The sequence below is a fragment of the Oncorhynchus gorbuscha genome, linkage group LG03 (genome assembly GCF_021184085.1).
Source record: "Oncorhynchus gorbuscha isolate QuinsamMale2020 ecotype Even-year linkage group LG03, OgorEven_v1.0, whole genome shotgun sequence".
Classification (NCBI taxonomy): domain Eukaryota; kingdom Metazoa; phylum Chordata; class Actinopteri; order Salmoniformes; family Salmonidae; genus Oncorhynchus; species Oncorhynchus gorbuscha.
The window spans coordinates 90,101,206-90,126,996 of NC_060175.1; the positions used below are offsets into that span (position 1 = coordinate 90,101,206).

General features: G+C 41.6%; 1 protein-coding gene across 1 annotated transcript in view; it reads right to left on the bottom strand.

Moving 5' to 3' along the window:
• Positions 1–484: 484 nt before the first annotated feature.
• hspg2 (heparan sulfate proteoglycan 2) overlaps positions 485–25,791 on the bottom strand; it is a 225,051-nt gene continuing 199,744 nt past the window's right edge. Inside the window, 16 exon segments of the mRNA XM_046344359.1 lie at positions 485–3,615; positions 3,811–3,914; positions 4,123–4,206; positions 4,525–4,595; positions 5,509–5,559; positions 7,168–7,252; positions 16,996–17,071; positions 18,295–18,351; positions 20,415–20,537; positions 20,746–20,917; positions 21,150–21,394; positions 22,132–22,353; positions 24,598–24,805; positions 24,877–24,986; positions 25,183–25,285; positions 25,448–25,592. Of these exon segments, the coding sequence (XP_046200315.1) occupies positions 3,443–3,615; positions 3,811–3,914; positions 4,123–4,206; positions 4,525–4,595; positions 5,509–5,559; positions 7,168–7,252; positions 16,996–17,071; positions 18,295–18,351; positions 20,415–20,537; positions 20,746–20,917; positions 21,150–21,394; positions 22,132–22,353; positions 24,598–24,805; positions 24,877–24,986; positions 25,183–25,285; positions 25,448–25,592 (2,029 nt within the window). The 3' untranslated portion in view covers positions 485–3,442.

Here is a 25,791-nt window from a genome sequence, read left to right on the forward strand (position 1 = left end):
GAGTAATAGAGAATCACACTGTTTCGGGTACTGGGTAAAGAGCTGGCCCACTAAAGATGACGAGCGAACATAATGACGATTAAGGGTAACAAGCGTATCATTCAATTTTATCAGTCGTATCATTCAATCTTATCAATCGTATCATTCAATCTTATCAATCGTATCATCATATCAATCATTATTTACTGCTGTTCTTTAATTATTTGTTATTCTCATCTCAAATGTTTTGGGGGTTATTTTCTCAAAATGGCATTGTTGGTTAAGGGCTTGTAAGTAAGCATTTCACCTGTGCCGAATAACATTTGATTTGATTTGATTTAAATTTTCTGGGACTGTGCGCGATATCTGAAAGTGAATTAGTAGATAAATGAGGACTATATCGGACAACTGTCTGTAGAACGTTTAAAAAATGATACAATAAAATAATAATAGAACTGGGTAAAAATAATATGACTGGGAAAAGAAAAACTCGCAAGATTCTAAATAGCACATGAATGTTGTTTTAATGAAGAAACACTGAGGGAGGGGAAGAGTCATTCCTTTCAACTCTGGAAATGGTTCAGTCAGGAACAAGAGCAGTATCATCCAATGGACAATAATATTATGTGTAGTACACTTCCATGGTGACAGTATTTTTCAACATGTCTTAATCCAAAAAAAGAAACAGAGACCATTTTAAAAATGTCAAAAAAGGTGAAATAATATCTTCATCAATGATGAGTGGCCATATTTACTTCATACATACTCAGTACATCAACCATACCCAAATATAACTTATGATGATATACACAAATGGGAATTCAATGTATTATTGATTTGTGATTGTATGATGTTTTTCTCATCTTTCTCATGCAGTGTTTACTCCTGTCAATTACACAATAATTACATTGTAACCTTTCCCAATGAGTAATGGTGACTCTACTCAATGTGATATACAGAGCCTAAAATCCTTCATTTTATCATTTCAAACCAGAGCCATACTGTATATATAGATCTATAGATACACATCGATTTATTTGGGTCTGGCACAAAGCAGTTGACAACCCCTTCTCGGGCTGATGTTACTGTCAGTTACCACAGTTGTTCCACAGACACTCAACTGAGACTGTATATGTCATGGTGGGAACTTCAGTCGGGGAAGACAGAAGAACGGTATTCAAAATCCAACATGAAGGGCATGGGGATGTGGGGAGGGAATACACAATAACGCAAGAAAATAAATGATGGCAAGCTTTTCTGATTGCTCTACAACAGCAGAATCAAGCCTGAAATAAACAACAGAAATGAATCAAATAAAGAAACTAAAATAAATAAAAATGAAGCAACTTTAAGTGAAATGATAGTGCTCATTTTTAGAATATTAATCAACATAATCTTAAACTTACAAAATGTGAAAAGTTTGTGAAACTATGATGCCATATTTGTCATGTGGTCAACCAGTGTGGGCGAGCATGCTCATTGGAGCTCCATAGGTCACAGTTAGCACGCACCCCACCAGGCAGGTTTCAACTGTTTTCCCCCACTACTGAAGTAATCTACTCTGTCTGCTATATGTCTACTGTTCGTCTCATCCAATCGGTCTACCCCAAGTTATGGAAGCCATATCCATGTCAAATTATTTTGGTATGAATATGCTTGCATAGTGCGTTAGGTACAACAGCTAACAAAATGATGCAGCTGCTAGAGTTCCATGTCAGACCTGTTAGTTCTATGAAACCTACTGAGGCTAGTTGCTACTGAACCTGAAAATGACTGAGGAACATCTTGACGCAGTTCTGCGTTAACCCTCCTGAGGATTTAGATGGCGAGACGCGAACATAAAGTACACACACATAGAGCAACAGTACACAGTTTACACGCATTTAGTACAATCACATACAGTACACACACAATGTCATATAGGGATAAAAATATGGTCCCGTGTGGCTCAGTTGGTAGAGCATGGCACTAGCAACGCTAGGGTTGTGGGTTCAATTCCCACGGTGGATCAGTATGAGAAATGTATAGTGCACGCACTACTGTAAGTTGCTCTGGATAAGAGAGTCTACTAAATCAGGGTTTCCCAAAGTTGGTCCTGGGACCCCCACATACCCCGACTAAACTGATATTTACCTGACTCGGAAATAGTAAGCACATGATTGTGACTGCAGAAGCAACATTACAAAATGTCTTAGAATTCTCAGAACCGCTCATAATAAAAAAAAACTTCAAAATACAATCTACATTCATTCTTTAAAACACCACCTTGACGTCTTTTGAGATCTACTCAATCAGATAGAACTCATGAGGAGACTGAGCCACACTAAAAACACTAAAATAAACCTCAGATTTAATCTGGAGAACAACACAACCTCCCCAACCTCAGGAGAGGTGAAAGAAAGTAGGCAAGTGTAACATGTGTTTTACACTGATATTATTTCAAATGTAGAACTTAAGTAAATGTAACAACATATGTACTACATTAATATAAGGAGACAGACACATGAGTGTTAGTGCGCTGTATTTTCATGTCTGACTTAATAGCACCAAGTTTTAAAAAAACAATTTACAGACACAAAAGAGGCAACCATGCTAGGTGTGGAAAGGCAAGGTATTTTAGAATCAGATCAGAAATGATTTGGCAGAATTGAACGGCACCATTACTTCTAATAGCTTGTTTTTAAAATCCTGTCTGTTTGTTTTTAAAATCCTGTCTTCCCCTGAGATGTGTCTTGATGCTGCTTTGTGACGTGACCTCTGTGACCCCCCTACTAATAGTGTGACAAGGCTGTGATCATGCTCGCCCCTCAGGTTCCCCTACAGAAGTGAAGAAGAAAGTAGAAGGCCTAAATGTCTTCAAGTATTAACACAACTAGGCCCTATAAAAAAGCCCTGGACACACAGTATTAGAACCCAGAATCAACTCTAGGACAAAGTAGAGCAGTTATGGTTAGTTTGCATGTTTCCCCCACAAATATATAATATATATTTATATGTATATAAATAAAAATTCAGTGCTGTAAAAACATCTCCAACTCCATAGGATCTGACCCATCGTAGAAGGCCTATAGCGTTTTACTCTCTTGTTGTCATGGCTAAAAGCTACTGCCGGGAGTATGTAAACTGTACTGGATCTGTGTTAATAGTCCTTGACCTTCATTGACAATACAACACTGAGGAAGTGAAGACTTGTTAATATCATTTCATTTTTTCTCTTTTTTTTGGTTTAATGCACATAGAGCAAAATATCATTTTGTGTTGTGTATCTTTGTTTTTGGTAGGAGCAAAGCACCACGTTTGTATCAAACTGACTGTGTGTACGCATGTATGTAAGTCTCTGTGTGTTTGCGTGTAACTGTGAATGTCTGTGTGTATCTTGTCTTCATAGTCTCTGTGTGTGTGTGTGTGTGTCTGTCTGTGTGTGTGTGTGTGTGTTTGTGTTTGTGTGGGGGCTGCTGTAGGTCTATGAGGAGCAACGGCCCACGTTGATGCCATTCTCTGCGGTGGCCTGCAGCTCGATGGGTCTGGCCAGCTGCTCTCCCGGCCGGGCGTTCATCAGAGACAGGTTCCTCACACAACCTTCGAGCCCCGAGGAGAACTTCCCTCCCGTCATCGCAAATATGTCCGGGGCGCCACCTGTAACACACATGAGTACACGCACGCACGCACACAACCTCAGTGCATGTCCTTAGAGAAGACACAATATCACCTCTGTCAATCAGTCATTTGCCTATAGATTTGGGACACTGTACTTTCAAACTTTTTGGAGACCTTGAAAATGAATACTTGACATTTTCCCAACATGTCTCTAACGGGAAGAAGGACACGTACCCAGGTATACGTTTCCTTTGGTGTTCACCATGATGCTTTTGCCTTGTGATTGTCCTCGTTGAATGGCTCCTCCGTCTATCTGAATATATCCCTGTTTACCAGTTCTGATCACACACACACAGAAGAAAACGTTCCTTACTCGTATAATCATTACACTTCATCACAAAGCACAGAGAACATTCGTTGAGAAAATAAAACTATAAACATTTTCTATTCTATTAACAGTAGATCTTCCACTGTATGTGGAATAAGAGGTGAATAATAGAAGTTGTAGCGGAGCCTGAGAGTGGAAGGTCATGTACTGTGTGTTACCTCACAGCAGTGACCTTGTGCCATCTGCCATCGCTGATGGGCTCTCTGGACTGGATCTGAGACTCACCACTGCCCAGCTGGTAGCTGTGGACAGACAGGGAATATGCAACAGCAGCATTACTACTGGGACTACATAGAGGAGAATAAAGACCTACATTGGGGCCTGAAATGACTTACACCCTTGATAAAGATGAGTATACAATATAGCTCAGTATTTTAATGATTTCTTTTATACAGTCATTCTTGCTCACCTTTATGACAGGTGTCAATCATTTTGGACCCCACCGTATGTGGTTATTTAGGACTGGTGCAAACAATATTTACTTTACCAATCAGATATACGAACAGCATGGGCATATTCCTTAGGATACCACCACAGTGATGTAAGTGATGCTTTCTTACCTGAAGACAAAGTGTCCATTTTGCAGACCAAGACTGATAAAGTCCTTGCCCTTGCCTTGATCTCCAAGTTCCTAGAAATAAAGTTATTTAGATGACAAATTATAGGAAGGTTATGACAGTATAATGACAGACAGTAAAATAGCATATACTGTATCATATACAGTAGATATACTCAAATTCTACTTGAGAAGGTCTGGTCAGACACATTTCCTAGGTGGCAAAGGTCTGGATGAATATTGTCATTTTTTGGCGTAGTAACAAACCCCCACCTCGCAACCCCAAACTGTTCACACTGTTTTTGTTGGAGGAGAGAAAATGTTGCAATTTTAAACCTAATTTCCCACAATTCTTCACATTTTGCAGAGAATCCATGTCTTATGTGTGTTTATATGATACCACGGGTCGAAGCCCAAACAAGTAGTTGAGAACCGCGGTCCGTATTGACCCCATTCTGGGTCCAAATCGGACTGCGGTCAGCCAGTTGAGCATGGGGGATATACTGTACAGTATATTTAACATATTGTATATCTGGATCATACAGTAAAACCATAATGGATTTTTTCATATACTGAGCGCACAGGTTTTGTATTAAGACTTGTGGAGTTCCCTGTATTGTATAAGATACACACAAATATATTTTTATACCTATTCAGGCTTTGATCACAAACCTGAATCAAGCTCCTTTTGGTAGTACAGAACAAATGTTACATGCAACATAACAATGAGCATTGAAGCTGTCACAGCCATCGTGCATATTATACAACATACATATTATTGTTAAGGATTGAATGATTGTATTTAATTGTTAATTAAAGCTAGTAGGCTGCTCCAGCCGGAGAAAACAACACAAGTTCAAAACATGTATTCCATAGTTATGGTATAGATATAGTGTAAGACTGTCAAAGCATCTTACAATATATCTATACATGAAGTACATATCCTGAAATATACCATATTTACCAGGTGTTTTGGTGAGGTGGATACCTTTTTACTAGCATGCATCTTGCGGAAATGGCTAGCGCCATTAACTGACTCCTGGGGAAGATGGGAAGGGGCTTGGGTTAGAGAGGCAAAGCAACAACCAGGCAACATGCAGTGCAGTCAATCAAAACAGTGCTGTCAAAACCATGCCAAACCATGCCTGAACGTGGAACTGTGACGTGGCTCGCTCAGAGCCAACATGCCAAACCATGCCTGAACCTGGAGATGTGACGTGGCTCGCTCAGAGCCAACATGCCAAACCATGCCTGAACGTGGAACTGTGACATGGCTCGCTCAGAGCCAACATGCCAAACCATGCCTGAACGTGGAACTGTGACGTGGCTCGCTCAGAGCCAACATGCCAAACCATGCCTGAACGTGGAACTGTGACATGGCTCACTCAGAGCCAACATGCCAAACCATGCCTGAACGTGGAACTGTGACGTGGCTCGCTCAGAGCCAACATGCCAAACCATGCCTGAACCTGGAACTGTGACGTGGCTCACTCAGAGCCAACATGCCAAACCGACAGCCAGTCTGTAAGTTACATCAATCTCAATACAATGAGAAAGAACTGAGATGTGAGAGCCAGTTAAAAACATGAGAAACAACCAAAAGGAAAAGAGCGGTTGAATGCCAGTGAACCACTTTTAGTCTTAGAAAAGCGAGACACAAATCCAATGTATTATTATAATTACTATTATTAATGACAGTGAGTGTAAACGGAAGTGCTGAATCAAAGTTCTGTATGGTAGGTTATTGGTAAATACGTGATTAGATAGTAAGGATGAAAAATAGTGCTGAGTATTGCCCCGGGGGTGCATGAGTACGGTGGTCAGGTTAGGACATACCACTCCCTGCCACAGGATCAGGCCCTCTTTGGAGTTGCTGTTGACCTTGATTTCCAGCTCAATGGTCTCTGGAGTGTCAGTGCCGCTGCAACACACACATACACACACAGACATTATAACACACTGGACATTATAACACACATACAGACATTATAACATGTCAAACCATACCTATAACCTGAACACACGACATTATAACACTCATACAGACATTATAACAAACCATAACCTGATCAGACATTATAACACACAGACCAACATTCAAACCATGCCTGAACCTGGACATTATAACACACACTCAGACATTATAAACCATGCCTGAATCTGGAACACACACACAGCATTATAACACACACAACAGACATTATAACAAACCATGCCTGAACCTGGAACTTATAACGTGGCTCACACAGACAGACATTCAAACCATGCCTGAACCTGGAACTGTGACATTATAACTCACTCAGACCAACATGCCATTATAACAAACACAGACAGCCAGTCTGTAAGTTACATCAATCTCAATACAATATAAAGAAGTGAGATGTGAGAGCCAGTTAAAAACATGAGAAACAACCAAAAGGAAAAGACACAATGCCAGTGAACCACTTTTAGTCTTAAAAAGCGAGACACAAATCCAATGTATTATTATAATTACTATTATTAATGACAGTGAGTGTAAACGGAAGTGCTGAATCAAAGTTCTGTATGGTAGGTTATTGGTAAATACGTGATTAGATAGTAAGGATGAAAAATAGTGCTGAGTATTGCCCCGGGGGTGCATGAGTACGGTGGTCAGGTTAGGACATACCACTCCCTGCCACAGGATCAGGCCCTCTTTGGAGTTGCTGTTGACCTTGATTTCCAGCTCAATGGTCTCTGGAGTGTCAGTGCCGCTGCAACACACACATACACACACAGACATTATAACACACACACAGACATTATAACACACATACAGACATTATAACACACACACACACATACATTATAACACACACACATTATAACACACATACAGACATTATAACACACATACAGACATTATAACACACATTCAGACATTATAACACACACACAGACATTATAACACACATTCAGACATTATAACACACACACACACACATTCAGACATACACACACACAGACATTATAACACACATACAGACATTATAACACACACACAGACATTATAACACACACACAGACATTATAACACACACACAGACATTATAACACACACAGAGACATTATAACACACATACAGACATTATAACACACACACAGACATTATAACACACACACAGACATTATAACACACACACAGACATTATGACACACACACGGGCATTATGACACACACACGGGCATTAAAACACACACACAGACATTATAACACACACACAGACATTATAACACACATACAGACATTATAACACACATACAGACATTATAACACACACACACAGACATTATAACACACACAGAGACATTATAACACACACACAGACATTATAACACACATACAGACATTATAACACACATACACAGACATTATAACACACACAGACATTATAACACACACACAGACATTATAACACACACACAGACATTATAACACACATACAGACATTATAACACACACACAGACATTATAACACACACACAGACATTATGACACACACACAGGCATTATGACACACACACGGGCATTAAAACACACACACAGACATTATAACACACACACAGACATTATAACACACATACAGACATTATAACACACATACAGACATTATAACACACACACACAGACATTATAACACCCACAGAGACATTATAACACACAGAGACATTATAACACACATACAGACATTATAACACACATACACAGACATTATAACACACACAGACATTATAACACACATACAGACATTATAACACACACACACAGACATTATAACACACACAGACATTATAACACACACACAGACATTATAACACACACAGAGACATTATAACACACATACAGACATTATAACAAACATACAGACATTATAACACACACACAGACATGATAACACACACACATACATTATAACACACACACACAGACATTATAACACACACACAGACATTATAACACACACACAGACATTATAACACACACACAGTATAACACACATACAGACATTATAACACACACACAGACATTATAACACACACACAGACATTATAACACACACACAGACATTATAACACACACACACAGACATTATAACACACATACAGACATTATAACACACATACAGACATTATAACACACATACAGACATTATAACACACACAGACATTATAACACACATACAGACATTATAACACACACACAGACATTATAACACACACACAGACATTATAATACACATACAGACATTATAACACACATACAGACATTATAACACACACACAGACATTATAACACACATACAGACATTATAACACACACACAGACATTATAACACACACACAGACATTATAACACACACAGACATTATAACACACACACAGACATTATAACACACATACAGACATTATAACACACATACAGACATTATAACACACACACAGACATTATAACACACATACAGACATTATAACACACACACAGACATTATAACACACACACAGACATTATAACACACATACAGACATTATAACACACATACAGACATTATAACACACACACAGACATTATAACACACATACAGACATTATAACACACACACACAGACATTATAACACACACACAGACATTATAACACACATACAGACATTATAACACACACACAGACATTATAACACACATACAGACATTATAACACACACACAGACATTATAACACACATACAGACATACACACACACAGACATTATAACACACACACAGACATTATAACACACATACAGACATTATAACACACACACAGACATTATAACACACATACAGACATTATAACACACACACAGACATTATAACATTACATTATAACACACAGACACAGACATTATAACACACATACAGACATTATAACACACACACAGACATTATACACACACACAGACATTATAACACACACACAGACATTATAACACACACACAGACATTATAACACACACACAGACATTATAACACACATTATAACACACAGACATTATAACACACACACAGACATTATAACACACACACAGACATTATAACACACATACAGACATTATAACACACATACAGACATTATAACACACACAGACATTATAACACACATTATAACACAGACATTATAACACACACACAGACATTATAACACACACACAGACATTATAACACACACACAGACATTATAACACACACACAGACATTATAACACACACACAGACATTATAACACACACACAGACATTATAACACACATACAGACATTATAACACACACAGACATTATAACACACACACAGACATTATAACACACATACAGACATTATAACACACATACAGACATTATAACACACACACAGACATTATAACACACACAGACATTATAACACACACACAGACATTATAACACACACACAGACATTATAACACACACATTATAACACACACACAGACATTATAACACACACACAGACATTATAACACACACACAGACATTATAACACACATACAGACATTATAACACACATACAGACATTATAACACACATACAGACATTATAACACACACACAGACATTATAACACACATACAGACATTATAACACACACACAGACATTATAACACACACACAGACATTATAACACACACACAGACATTATAACACACACACAGACATTATAACACACACACAGACATTATAACACACACACAGACATTATAACACACACACAGACATTATAACACACATACAGACATTATAACACACACACAGACATTATAACACACACACAGACATTATAACACACACACAGACATTATAACACACACACAGACATTATAACACACATACAGACATTATAACACACATACAGACATTATAACACACACACAGACATTATAACACACACACAGACATTATAACACACACACAGACATTATAACACACATTATAACAGACATTATAACACACACACAGACATTATAACACACATACAGACATTATAACACACATACAGACATTATAACACACACACAGACATTATAACACACACACAGACATTATAACACACACACAGACATTATAACACACATACAGACATTATAACACACATACAGACATTATAACACACAGACATTATAACACACACACAGACATTATAACACACACACAGACATTATAACACACACACAGACATTATAACACACATACAGACATTATAACACACACACAGACATTATAACACACACACAGACATTATAACACACATACAGACATTATAACACACACACAGACATTATAACACACACACAGACATTATAACACACACACAGACATTATAACACACACACAGACATTATAACACACACACAGACATTATAACACACACACAGACATTATAACACACACACACAGACATTATAACACACACACAGACATTATAACACACACACAGACATTATAACACACATACAGACATTATAACACACACACAGACATTATAACACACACACAGACATTATAACACACACACAGACATTATAACACACACACAGACATTATAACACACACACAGACATTATAACACACACACAGACATTATAACACACACATAACAGACATTATAACAACACACATACAGACATTATAACACACACACAGACATTATAACACACACACAGACATTATAACACACACACAGACATTATAACACACACACAGACATTATAACACACATACAGACATTATAACACACATACAGACATTATAACACACACACAGACATTATAACACACACACAGACATTATAACACACACACAGACATTATAACACACATACAGACATTATAACACACATACAGACATTATAACACACACACAGACATTATAACACACACACAGACATTATAACACACACACAGACATTATAACACACACACAGACATTATAACACACATTATAACACACAGACATTATAACACACATACAGACATTATAACACACACACAGACATTATAACACACACATAACAGACATTATAACACACACACAGACATTATAACACACACACAGACATTATAACACACATACAGACATTATAACACACACACAGACATTATAACACACACACAGACATTATAACACACATACAGACATTATAACACACACACAGACATTATAACACACACACAGACATTATAACACACATACAGACATTATAACACACACACAGACATTATAACACACATACAGACATTATAACACACACACATTATAACAGACATTATAACACACACAGACATTATAACACACACACAGACATTATAACACACACACAGACATTATAACACACACACACAGACATTATAACACACATACAGACATTATAACACACACACAGACATTATAACACACACACACAGACATTATAACACACACACAGACATTATAACACACATACAGACATTATAACACACACACAGACATTATAACACACACACAGACATTATAACACACATACAGACATTATAACACACATACAGACATTATAACACACATACAGACATTATAACACACACACAGACATTATAACACACACACAGACATTATAACACACACACAGACATTATAACACACACACAGACATTATAACACACACAGACATTATAACACACACACAGACATTATAACACACACAGACATTATAACACACATACAGACATTATAACACACACACAGACATTATAACACACACACAGACATTATAACACACACAGACATTATAACACACACACAGACATTATAACACACACACAGACATTATAACACACACACAGACATTATAACACACATACAGACATTATAACACACACACAGACATTATAACACACATACAGACATTATAACACACACACAGACATTATAACACACATACAGACATTATAACACACATACACACACACACATACAGACATTATAACACACACACAGACATTATAACACACATACAGACATTATAACACACACACAGACATTATAACACACACACAGACATTATAACACACATACAGACATTATAACACACACACAGACATTATAACACACACACAGACATTATAACACACATACAGACATTATAACACACACACAGACATTATAACACACATACAGACATTATAACACACACACAGACATTATAACACACATACAGACATTATAACACATTATAACACACAGACATTATAACACACACACAGACATTATAACACACACACAGACATTATAACACACATACAGACATTATAACACACATACAGACATTATAACACACATACAGACATTATAACACACACACAGACATTATAACACACACACAGACATTATAACACACATACAGACATTATAACACACACACAGACATTATAACACACATACAGACATTATAACACACACACAGACATTATAACACACATACAGACATTATAACACACATACAGACATTATAACACACACACAGACATTATAACACACATACAGACATTATAACACACACACAGACATTATAACACACATACAGACATTATAACACACACAGACATTATAACACAGACATTATAACACACATACAGACATTATAACACACACACAGACATTATAACACACACACAGACATTATAACACACACACAGACATTATAACACACACACAGACATTATAACACACATACAGACATTATAACACACACACAGACATTATAACACACATACAGACATTATAACACACATACAGACATTATAACACACACACAGACATTATAACACACATACAGACATTATAACACACACACAGACATTATAACACACATTATAACACAGACATTATAACACACACACAGACATTATAACACACACAGACATTATAACACACACAGACATTATAACACACACACAGACATTATAACACACATACAGACATTATAACACACATACAGACATTATAACACACACACAGACATTATAACACACACACAGACATTATAACACACACACAGACATTATAACACACACACAGACATTATAACACACACACAGACATTATAACACACACACAGACATTTATAACACACATACAGACATTATAACACACACACAGACATTATAACACACATACAGACATTATAACACACACACAGACATTATAACACACACACAGACATTATAACACACACACAGACATTATAACACACACACAGACATTATAACACACACACAGACATTATAACACACACACAGACATTATAACACACACACAGACATTATAACACACATACAGACATTATAACACACATACAGACATTATAACACACACACAGACATTATAACACACACACAGACATTATAACACACACACAGACATTATAACACACACACAGACATTATAACACACACACAGACATTATAACACACATTACAGACATTATAACACACACATTATAACAGACATTATAACACACATACAGACATTATAACACACACACAGACATTATAACACACACACAGACATTATAACACACACACAGACATTATAACACACATACAGACATTATAACACACACACAGACATTATAACACACATACAGACATTATAACACACATACAGACATTATAACACACACACAGACATTATAACACACATACAGACATTATAACACACACACAGACATTATAACACACATACAGACATTATAACACACATACAGACATTATAACACACACACAGACATTATAACACACATACAGACATTATAACACACACACAGACATTATAACACACATACAGACATTATAACACACATTATAACAGACATTATAACACACATACAGACATTATAACACACATACAGACATTATAACACACATACAGACATTATAACACACATACAGACATTATAACACACATACAGACATTATAACACACATACAGACATTATAACACACATACAGACATTATAACACACATACAGACATTATAACACACATACAGACATTATAACACACATACAGACATTATAACACACATACAGACATTATAACACACACACAGACATTATAACACACATACAGACATTATAACACACATACAGACATTATAACACACATACAGACATTATAACACACATACAGACATTATAACACACACACAGACATTATAACACACATACAGACATTATAACACACACACAGACATTATAACACACATACAGACATTATAACAGACATTATAACACACATACAGACATTATAACACACATACAGACATTATAACACACACACAGACATTATAACACACATACAGACATTATAACACACATACAGACATTATAACACACATACAGACATTATAACACACATACAGACATTATAACACACACACAGACATTATAACACACATACAGACATTATAACACACATACAGACATTATAACACACATACAGACATTATAACACACATACAGACATTATAACACACACACACAGACATTATAACACACATACAGACATTATAACACACATACAGACATTATAACACACATACAGACATTATAACACACACACAGACATTATAACACACACACAGACATTATAACACACACACACAGACATTATAACACACACACAGACATTATAACACACACACAGACATTATAACACACAGACATTATAACACACACACAGACATTATAACACACATACAGACATTATAACACACACACAGACATTATAACACACATACAGACATTATAACACATTATAACACACAGACATTATAACACACACACAGACATTATAACACACACACAGACATTATAACACACACACAGACATTATAACACACACACAGACATTATAACACACATACAGACATTATAACACACACACAGACATTATAACACACACACAGACATTATAACACACATACAGACATTATAACACACACACAGACATTATAACACACATACAGACATTATAACACACACACAGACATTATAACACACACACAGACATTATAACACACACACAGACATTATAACACACATACAGACATTATAACACACACACAGACATTATAACACACACACAGACATTATAACACACACACAGACATTATAACACACACACAGACATTATAACACACATACAGACATTATAACACACACACAGACATTATAACACACATACAGACATTATAACACACATACAGACATTATAACACACATACAGACAGACATTATAACACACATACAGACATTATAACACACATACAGACATTATAACACACACACAGACATTATAACACACACACAGACATTATAACACACACACAGACATTATAACACACACACAGACATTATAACACACACACAGACATTATAACACACACACAGACATTATAACACACATACAGACATTATAACACACACAGTGCATTCAGAAAGTATTCATACCCCTTCCTTTTTTCCCTTCTTTTTTTAAACAATTTGTTACATTACAGCCTTGTTCTCGAATGGATTAAATAAACAAAATCCCTCATTAATCTACACACAATACCCCATAATGAAGAAAACAGGTTTTTAGAAAATGTTTGCAAATTTATTCAAAATAAAGAACAGAAATACAATTGTTACATAAGTATTCAGACCCTTTACTATGAGACTTGAAATTGAACTCCTTCCAACAGGACAATGACCCTAAGCACACACCCAAGACAACACAGGAGTGGTTTTGGGAATGTATTTGAGTGGTCCAGCCAGTGCCCGGACTTGAACCTGATCAAACATCTCTGGAGAGACCTGAAAATAGCTGTGCAGCAACGCTCCCCATCCAACCTGACAGAGAGGATCTGAAGAGAGGATCTGAAGAGAATAATGGGAAAAACTTTCCAAATACAGGTGTGCCAAGCTTGTAGCACCATACCCAAGAAGAATTGAGGCTGTAATCGCTGCCAAAGGTGCTTCAACAAAGTACTGAGTAAAGTGTCTGAATACTTATGTAAACGTGATGTTTCAGCGTTGAATTTTTAATACATTAGCAAAAATGTCTTTAAACCTGTTTTTGCTTTGTCCTTATGGGGTATTTTGTGTAGATTGATGAGGAATAAAACTATTTCATCAATTTTACAATAAGGCTGTAACATAACAAAATGTGGAAAAAGTCAAGGGGTTTGAATGCTTTCCAAATGCACTGTACACATGGAGAAAGACAGTGTAAGAGGGGGAGAGGGAGAGAGAAAGACAGAGGGGGGGAGACCCAGACATGGTTTTAAAACTACCTAGACCATGTCAATGTCTCAATACAATAGTGACAATTGTAGAGAAGGAAATTGATCAGCTTAAAGAAAGTTACTTCCTTCTGCACTTGGGAAACTCTGGCTCACCTTCTGGGGAAGATAGTCTTGGGAAGAGCAAGGTAACCGTTGTCATAGAATTTAACTGCATACTCAATGGGGGCATCTATAAAAACAGAGTGAAAAACACAACACCTCAGTTTCCTGTATGTTGCTATATTGAGACTTAGTGTTAGTGCTCCCTCCGGTGGCAGCAGGGTGAATAGAACCTCCGTCCAACTGGCTCAGTTAGAAACGAAGTGGTTAGTACACAAGAGTTAAGAAAGAGGGAAAAAGACAAATAAATGTTCTTATCAATACTTGTATTTATATTTTTACATAACTCTACTTTTGACACATTCCTCAACACAGTATTTTAAACTAATGTTGCAGATTGAAAATTCTGTATTGACAGACAAACTGTGCATAATACCAGAGCCAGACGACATTCTCCATAGTACATGTCATTCATCACACACACTAGGTCTGTAGAGTCAAGCGAGACAGGCATCTCAGTGCAGTGTGGACCCAGGCGATCGAGTGCTCCATGCATAGTTATCATCTTCAAGGGAGTTTCAACTCACCCAAATGGCTCTCACATCATAATACTTTCATCAAAATACTTTTAGTGGTTAGTAACTGACAACGAACATCCTTGTTCCAATGGGTAGAAAATAATGCATTTCACATTCTCAGTTTCCAACGAACGAGAGCAGAAGTGGAGAAAAAAAACAGTTGTTCTGTTGTTGATTTGGAGAGGCAGTTTGGAAGACGGCAGTTTGGACAGGCAGTTTGGAAGACGGCAGTTTGGAAGATGGCAGTTTGGACAGGCAGTTTGGAAGATGGCAGTTTGGACAGGCAGGTTGGAAGACGGTAGTTTGGAAGATGTTGCAGTAAGTAGTTGGTTTTGTCACAGACTCGACAGGACACTTGTTTAGGAGAGGACAAAAGGGGAATTCTAAATGTCTTGCATCTCTAAAACATACACAGTATCTCAAACAAGAGAGAGAAAAAGTGTCAAAGGGCCAAAACCCGATAAAACACAACCGCAAGAAGACGCAATATCCATCTGCACACTACCGTACCCTTAGCCTTTAACAACGTACAATTCCCCCCTCCCAACATTTCACAGGATAGGAACCCCAGCCACCAGTTCAGTACAGAATATAAATGTGTAGCGTTGTTTTGGTAGTACAGTGTTGTGTAAGTTTCTCTGATTTGCTGAGTGTGTGTGTTAGGCTGGCGGCGGGGGCCATGCGGGGGCTCTCGGGGGCCCTTAGGTCGAGCAGATGGGTCCCTGACTGTTAGTCACAGTTGTGTCAGGCAGAACTGAAGGGAGGGATACTGTACCATTCCCCCCGCTACCCTCCAAATTCCACAGGGCATCGGTGAAGCTGGAGACCTGGCCTGTGTGTGTGGAATATAGCCATTAGAGGGCAGGAATAAGACGCACCAGATCATGTGGCTTTGACACCCAACACTACAGACCACTGCTGGATCCTATAGAGTAGAATAGTTTTTGGATGTTACGTTGTGGAGGTTAGAGTGTGGAGAATCATCTTCATATGGGCCCATTCCTTAGACAAGGGGTCTGGTTGAGGCCGAGCTAATGCAATGGTCCATGGGAGAGAGATTGTTATGTCTACTGGTAACTAATATCTCTGTCAAGACTATAGGGGTGTATTCTAAGCTAACATATACACAGTGCTACTGTGAAGCGAGTTGATGTTATGCCCAGAGATGTCTGGCCTGCTCGCCTCCCTACCACTGAGGAAGTACAGCTCCCGCTCAGCCCAGTCAAAACTGTTCGCTGCCCTGGCCCCCCAATGGTGGAACAAACTCCCTCACGACGCCAGGACAGCGGAGTCAATCACCACCTTCCGGAGACACCTGAAACCCCACCTCTTTAAGGAATACCTAGGATAGGATAAGTAATCCCTCTCACCCCCCCTAAGTTTTAGATGCACTATTGTTAAGTGACTGTCCCACTGGATGTCATAAGGTGAATGCACCAATTTGTAAGTCGCTCTGGATAAGAGCGTCTGCTAAATGACTTAAATGTAATGTAAATGTATCTCCTAATGAAGAAACAGCACTACAAACAAAATCAGCAATCACAATTATACTATACATCAGCATTTATGGCAACAGTGCAATTGTTGGACAAATTGAAAGAAAACAAAAATACTATATGTGAACACAGTCAAAGTGTTATAATTAGGTAATTAGGTTGCAATGATTTCTTATCCAGATACTCTATCCAGAATTGTTCCATTTGATCTGCTAGTCTCCTTCACTGTCTATGATAATAAAGTCACATCTAATGGGACTAGAATATATAGTGGAATGGTTGTGTGTGTATTGTGTATAGGAGGGGACTACAATATATAGTGGAATGGTTGTGTGGGTGTAGTGTATAGGAGGGGACTAGAATATATAGTGTAATGGTTGTGTGTGTGTAGTGTATAGGAGGGGACTAGAATATATAGTGGAATATATAGTGGAATGGTTGTGTGTGTGTAATGTATAGGAGGGGACTAGAATATATAGTGGAATATATAGTGGAATGGTTGTGTGTGTAGTGACTATTTAGTGGAATGGTTGTGTGTGTGTAGTATATAGGAGGAGACTAGAATATAGTGGAATGGTTGTGTGTGTGTAATGTATAGGAGGGGACTAGAATATATAGTGGAATGGTTGTGTGTGTAGTGTATAGGAGGGGACTAGTATATATAGTGGAATGGTTGTGTGTGTGTAGTGTATAGGAGGGGACTAGAATGTATAGTGGAATGGTTGTGTGTGTAGTGTATAGGAGGGGACTAGTATATATAGTGGAATGGTTGTGTGTGTGTAGTGTATAGGAGGGGACTAGAATGTATAGTGGAGTGGTTGTGTGTGTGTAGTGTATAGGAGGGGACTAGAATGTATAGTGGAGTGGTTGTGTGTGTAGTGTATAGGAGGGGACTAGAATGTATAGTGGAATGGTTGTGTGTGTGTAGTGTATAGGAGGGGACTAGTATATATAGTGGAATGGTTGTGTGTGTGTAGAGTATAGGAGGGGACTAGAATGTATAGTGGAGTGGTTGTGTGTGTGTAGTGTATAGGAGGGGACTAGTATATATAGTGGAGTGGTTGTGTGTGTGTAGAGTATAGGAGGGGACTAGAATGTATAGTGGAATGGTTGTGTGTGTGTAGTGTATAGGAGGGGACTAGTATATATAGTGGAATGGTTGTGTGTGTGTAGTGTATAGGAGGGGACTAGAATGTATAGTGGAGTGGTTGTGTGTGTGTAGTGTATAGGAGGGGACTAGTATATATAGTGGAGTGGTTGTGTGTGTGTAGAGTATAGGAGGGGACTAGAATGTATAGTGGAGTGGTTGTGTGTGTGTAGAGTATAGGAGGGGACTAGTATATATAGTGGAGTGGTTGTGTATGTGTAGTGTATAGGAGCGGACTAGAGCAGTACTCACTCTCTCCACAGACGGGGCCATTGAAGCCTACAGGACACACACACTGGCTGTTGACACAGCTGCCTCCGTTCTGGCACTGGTCACTGCTCTGGCAGGTATCCTTCAACACCTCACATCGCTCACCTGGAGAGGGCACATAGACAGGGGTCAGAAATTAGAGGGGTCAAAGTGGCATTAGGGGGAGAGATACACACGACAGTTCTCGTTTGGGAAAGATTATTTTCAGAATAGGGTTATTGAATGCCAATTATTAAATCAATCTACGGCACATAGCTCTAACCAAACTGAAATCCCATAGATAAATGAAGTACTAACTATACAATATACTCACCCTCAAAGCCGTCCTTGCACAGACACTGGTACTCATACTCTGCGCTCGGCATGCAGCTGGCCCCGTTTAGACAGGGGTTGCGGTCACAGGGACTGTTGTCCTTACACTGGATGATGGCCATGCTGTCTGTGAAGCTGTAGGACAGGTCCACCTTCTTACCATTGATGGACACCTGGACAACGGACAACACAGAGGGTTAGAGGTCCAATCAAGTCCAATTATTCAAGTCAAACGATCAGGGAAAAGAAGACAATTTCATGTTTGTTTTTTAAACTGTTGATGTTCTGTGACTGTGTGGATATGTGACGCTATTGTAGTAATATGGTGGTTATAAACATGACATAAGTGCTTATGAATTATAATAAAGGCCATCATGGCTCATGGTGTGCGTGTTTTGAGCTCACCTCTCCTATGCATCCATTGTACACAACACTGATGTTAAGGGCCTTGGGTATGATATCAAAGTTGGGGACTCCTCCTAGGTACATGGGTGTGTGGATATTCAGGCCCTGGGCCTTGCCTGGTGACGACCTCCTGACCTCCCGGCCACCGTCAATCTTCAGAGAGCCATCCTTGTCGAGGCGCCCGGCTTCCAAGCGGTGCCACTGGCTCAGGGTGACCGGCTCAGGACTGCGCAGGACAGCTTGGCCTGGAAACAAAGACAGTAGCATGATTTCCACAAGTACGGCAGTGCTTGCTAATGCCTTGCTAGTTTCCTTTTCCACTGTTGTTGATACCTGAGAGGAGCTAAGTGTGAAAACTAGGCCAATGAAACAGCGGAGATACTTAATCTAGAGAAAATGATTATATCGGTCAACAGTTACAGGTGACTCAATCTATTAGTTAAAGGAATTCTTCAGGATTTTGGCAATGATTAACTCTTGGATACCATGTTTATGTCTCTGTGTCAAGTATGAAGTAAGTTAGAGGTAGTTTCGCGAGCCAACACTAACTAGCATTGACTGGAAGTCTATGGTATTTCCTAGCATGCTAGCAGATACCATAGCGCAATGACTGGGCAATGACTACCAGTCATTGCGGCTAAGGATAATTATCAATTGTGCTAGCAACTTCATTCAAACTGCAAGCAGAGACATAAACATGCTATCCATGAGTTCATCTGACTCTGAGGAAGTAGATAAAGTGCCTCATTGCCAAAATCCCAAAGTATCCCTTTTAGATTCAAGAATCTATGGCACAACCATAAACAGCTTTGAGCTCGAAAACGAAAAGGTAACAGTTGGAGAGGATACAGCAGATTGAGTAGCTATCATAGTATAACAGTATCAGGGCCTCTCACCCACATCAATAAATATCATTCATAATAAAACTCCTTATTGTGTACTATGCAGTATACAGTATTATATTGAATCTCTACGCTCTCACCAGTCCCCAGTTCATAGCGGAACTGCACGTGTCCATCCACCATCTCCAGGGAGACAAAGTCCTCCGTCTTCATCTTCTTGCCCACGCTGAAGAACATCAGACCATCCAGGTTCATGGGTTTGAACTCCATCTCGATGCGCAGGTCGTTGTGGATGTTGGTCAGAGGAGGGTATGCAATGTACGAGTCCATACCATCAAACAGGGGAGTAGTCACCAATTCACCTAGAGGAAACAAACAGCAACAAGATGTTTAAATATGATGTCAAGAAAGACAGTGGGATCATGCCTCAATGGTTATACGGTACAGCAAACAAGGGAAAGGAGGTCCGCTGTCGTATTGCCATCAGAGGCCCGTGTGGGGCGAGTCGTGGGGCCCGTGTGGGGCGAGGCGTGGGGCCCGTGTGGGGCGAGCCGTGGGGCCCGTGTGGGGCAAGCCGTGGGGCCCGTGTGGGGCGAGTCGTGGGGCCCGTGTGGGGCGAGTCGTGGGGCCCGTGTGGGGCGAGGCGTGGGGCCCGTGTGGGGCGAGCCGTGGGGCCCGTGTGGGGCAAGCCGTGGGGCCCGTGTGGGGCGAGTCGTGGGGCCCGTGTGGGGCGAGTCGTGGGGCCAGTGTGGGGCAAGCCGTGGGGCCCGTGTGGGGCGAGGCGTGGGGCCCGTGTGGGGCGGGCCGTGGGGCCCGTGTGAGGCGAGTCGTGGGGCCCGTGTGGGGCGAGTTGTGGGGCCCGTGTGGGGCGAGCCGTGGGGCCCGTGTGGGGTGAGTCGTGGGGCCCGTGTGGGGCCCGTGTGGGGCATGCCGCGGGGCCCGTGTGGGGCGAGACGTGGAGCCCGTGTGGGGCAAGCCGTGGGGCGAGTCATGGAGCCCGTGTGGGGCGAGTCGTGGGGGCGAGTCGTGGGGCGAGTCGTGGGGCTCGTGTGGGGCAAGCCGTGGGGCCCGTGTGGGGTGAGTCGTGGGGCCAGTGTGGGGTGAGTCGTGGGGCCCGTGTGAGGCGAGTCGTGGGGCCCGTGTGGGGCGAGTTGTGGGGCCCGTGTGGGGCGAGTTGTGGGGCCCGTGTGGGGCGAGTCGTGGGGCCCGTGTGGGGCGAGTCGTGGGGCCCGTGTGGGGCCCATGTGGGGCAAGCCGCGGGGCCCGTGTGGGGCGAGACGTGGAGCCCGTGTGGGGCAAGCCGTGGGGCGAGTCATGGAGCCCGTGTGGGGCGAGTCGTGGGGCGAGTCGTGGGGCTCGTGTGGGGCAAGCCGTGGGGCCCGTGTGGGGTGAGTCGTGGGGCCAGTGTGGGGTGAGTCGTGGGGCCCGTGTGAGGGCGAGTCGTGGGGCCCGTGTGGGGCGAGTTGTGGGGCCCGTGTGGGGCGAGTTGTGGGGCCCGTGTGGGGGCGAGTCGTGGGGCCCGTGTGGGGGCGAGTCGTGGGGCCCGTGTGGGGCCCGTGTGGGGCAAGCCGCGGGGCCCGTGTGGGGCGAGACGTGGAGCCCGTGTGGGGCAAGCCGTGGGGCGAGTCATGGAGCCCGTGTGGGGCGAGTCGTGGGGCGAGTCGTGGGGCGAGTCGTGGGGCGGGTCGTGGGGCTCGTGTGGGGCAAGCCGTGGGGCCCGTGTGGGGTGAGTCGTGGGGCCAGTGTAGGGTGAGTCGTGGGGCCCGTGTGAGGCGAGTCGTGGGGCCCGTGTGGGGCGAGTTGTGGGGCCCGTGTGGGGCGAGTTGTGGGGCCCGTGTGGGGCGAGTCGTGGGGCCCGTGTGGGGCGAGTCGTGGGGCCCGTGTGGGGCGAGTCGTGGGGCCCGTGTGGGGCGAGTCGTGGGGGCCCGTGTGGGGCGAGTCGTGGGGCCCGTGTGGGGCAAGCCGTGGGGCCCGTGTGGGGCGAGTGGTGGGGCGAGTCGTGGAGCCCGGGTGGGGCGAGTCGTGGGGCCCGTGTGGGGCAAGCCGTGGGGCCCGTGTGGGGCGAGTCGTGGGGCGAGTCATGGAGCCGGTGTGGGGCGAGTCGTGGGGCTCGTGTGGGGCAAGCCGTGGGGCCCGTGTGGGTCAGGCCGTGGGGCCCGTGTGGGTCGGGCCGTGGGGCCCGTGTGAGGCGAGTCGTGGGGCCCGTGTGGGGCGAGTTGTGGGGCCCGTGTGGGGCGGCGAGCCCGTGGGGCCCGTGTGGGGCGAGTCGTGGGGCGAGTCGTGGGGCCCGTGTGGGGCGAGCCGTGGGGGCCCGTGTGGGGCGAGTCGTGGGGCCCGTGTGGGGCAAGCCGTGGGGCCCGTGTGGGGCGAGTGGTGGGGCGAGTCGTGGAGCCCGGGTGGGGCGAGTCGTGGGGCCCGTGTGGGGCAAGCCGTGGGGCCCGTGTGGGGCGAGTCGTGGGGCCCGTGTGGGGCGAGTCGTGGAGCCCGTGTGGGGCGAGTCGTGGAGCCTGTGTGGGGCGAGTCGCTGGTCTACCATCTTCGGGTGGGCAGAGACTTGCCTACTCGAGGAGGGGACATTGCAAAGGAAAATAACCTGTTTCCCTTACCGTCCATGCACTTGTTTCCAGACTTCCCCAAGTGACATCGGCAGTCGTAGCCCATGTTGTTCTGACGGTTGATGCAGGTGGCATCTGGTCCACAAGCCTCTGGGTGGCAGTGCAGGGAGGAGTGGTGCTGGCAGTTACTCCCTGTGAATCCTCTGGGACAGCTGCACTTGTACAGACTGGCATCAGAGTCCTGGCATATCCCTCCATTCTGAAACAAAACATCACAATGAATGAATTGTATTTAACAAGTGGGGTCTGAGGTAGTGGTGGTCAGCTGACCTGACAGGGACGGTCAGTGCAGACAGGACAGTTGGACACGCCCGTAGAGCTGCGGTCCAGATCCTTGAAGATGACCTCATCACCTTGGATGACCAGCTTACGGATGCAGCCTGGACAGAACAAGAACATGAACCTTAAACCATGAACCAATGAGAACATTCCAAAACAGTGAACAATAGCTCTATAACAATTCAAAATGATTGAATTTCACTTCCAGTTGGCACTAATATCACTCCATACAGTGTAATCAAAGTGTGTTGTACTGTTGTTAAGCATAACTAGCTACAAAACAAAACAATCTCTAACCAATGAAGCCAGTCTTGAGGCTAGCGGTCTTGGCCAGGAGGGTGTAGTTGGGGTAACCACCTACATACAACTCCTCATTTAGATCCAGCCCCTGGAACTTGCCCTGTGATACGAGACAGGAAACAGTGTTCATGGATTAATCTCCTGCATATGTACTTTGTATAAATTCAACAGTCTATAACTGACAATGAAAAACTACCTGGGAGCTTCTGTTGGATATTTTTGTCTGAATAATATTGTTTCAAAAATAATAATGTAAAACTACCTGGGAGCTTCCGTTGACTGGAGCCTCTCTGTCCACTACAATGGAGCCCTGTGTCTGGTTTCGGTGGAGTTCTATGGTGTGGAACTCTCCTAGTTTGATGGGTGTGGGGTAGCGGATGGTGGCCATGCCAGAACCCACGTCAAACCTGCCGGGAGAAAATAGTTCAGGTTAGCGTTATTGCTATCATTCTTGTTATTATCATTGCCACTCTCATCATAATCATGATCAGCATCAATATTGACAGACTCTAATGTCAGTTTAAGTTACCATTTATCAATAACTTGTTTATTCTTACACATTGAGCTCATATAGCGTGCATAGCAACCCCTAATGCTCCAGAATGA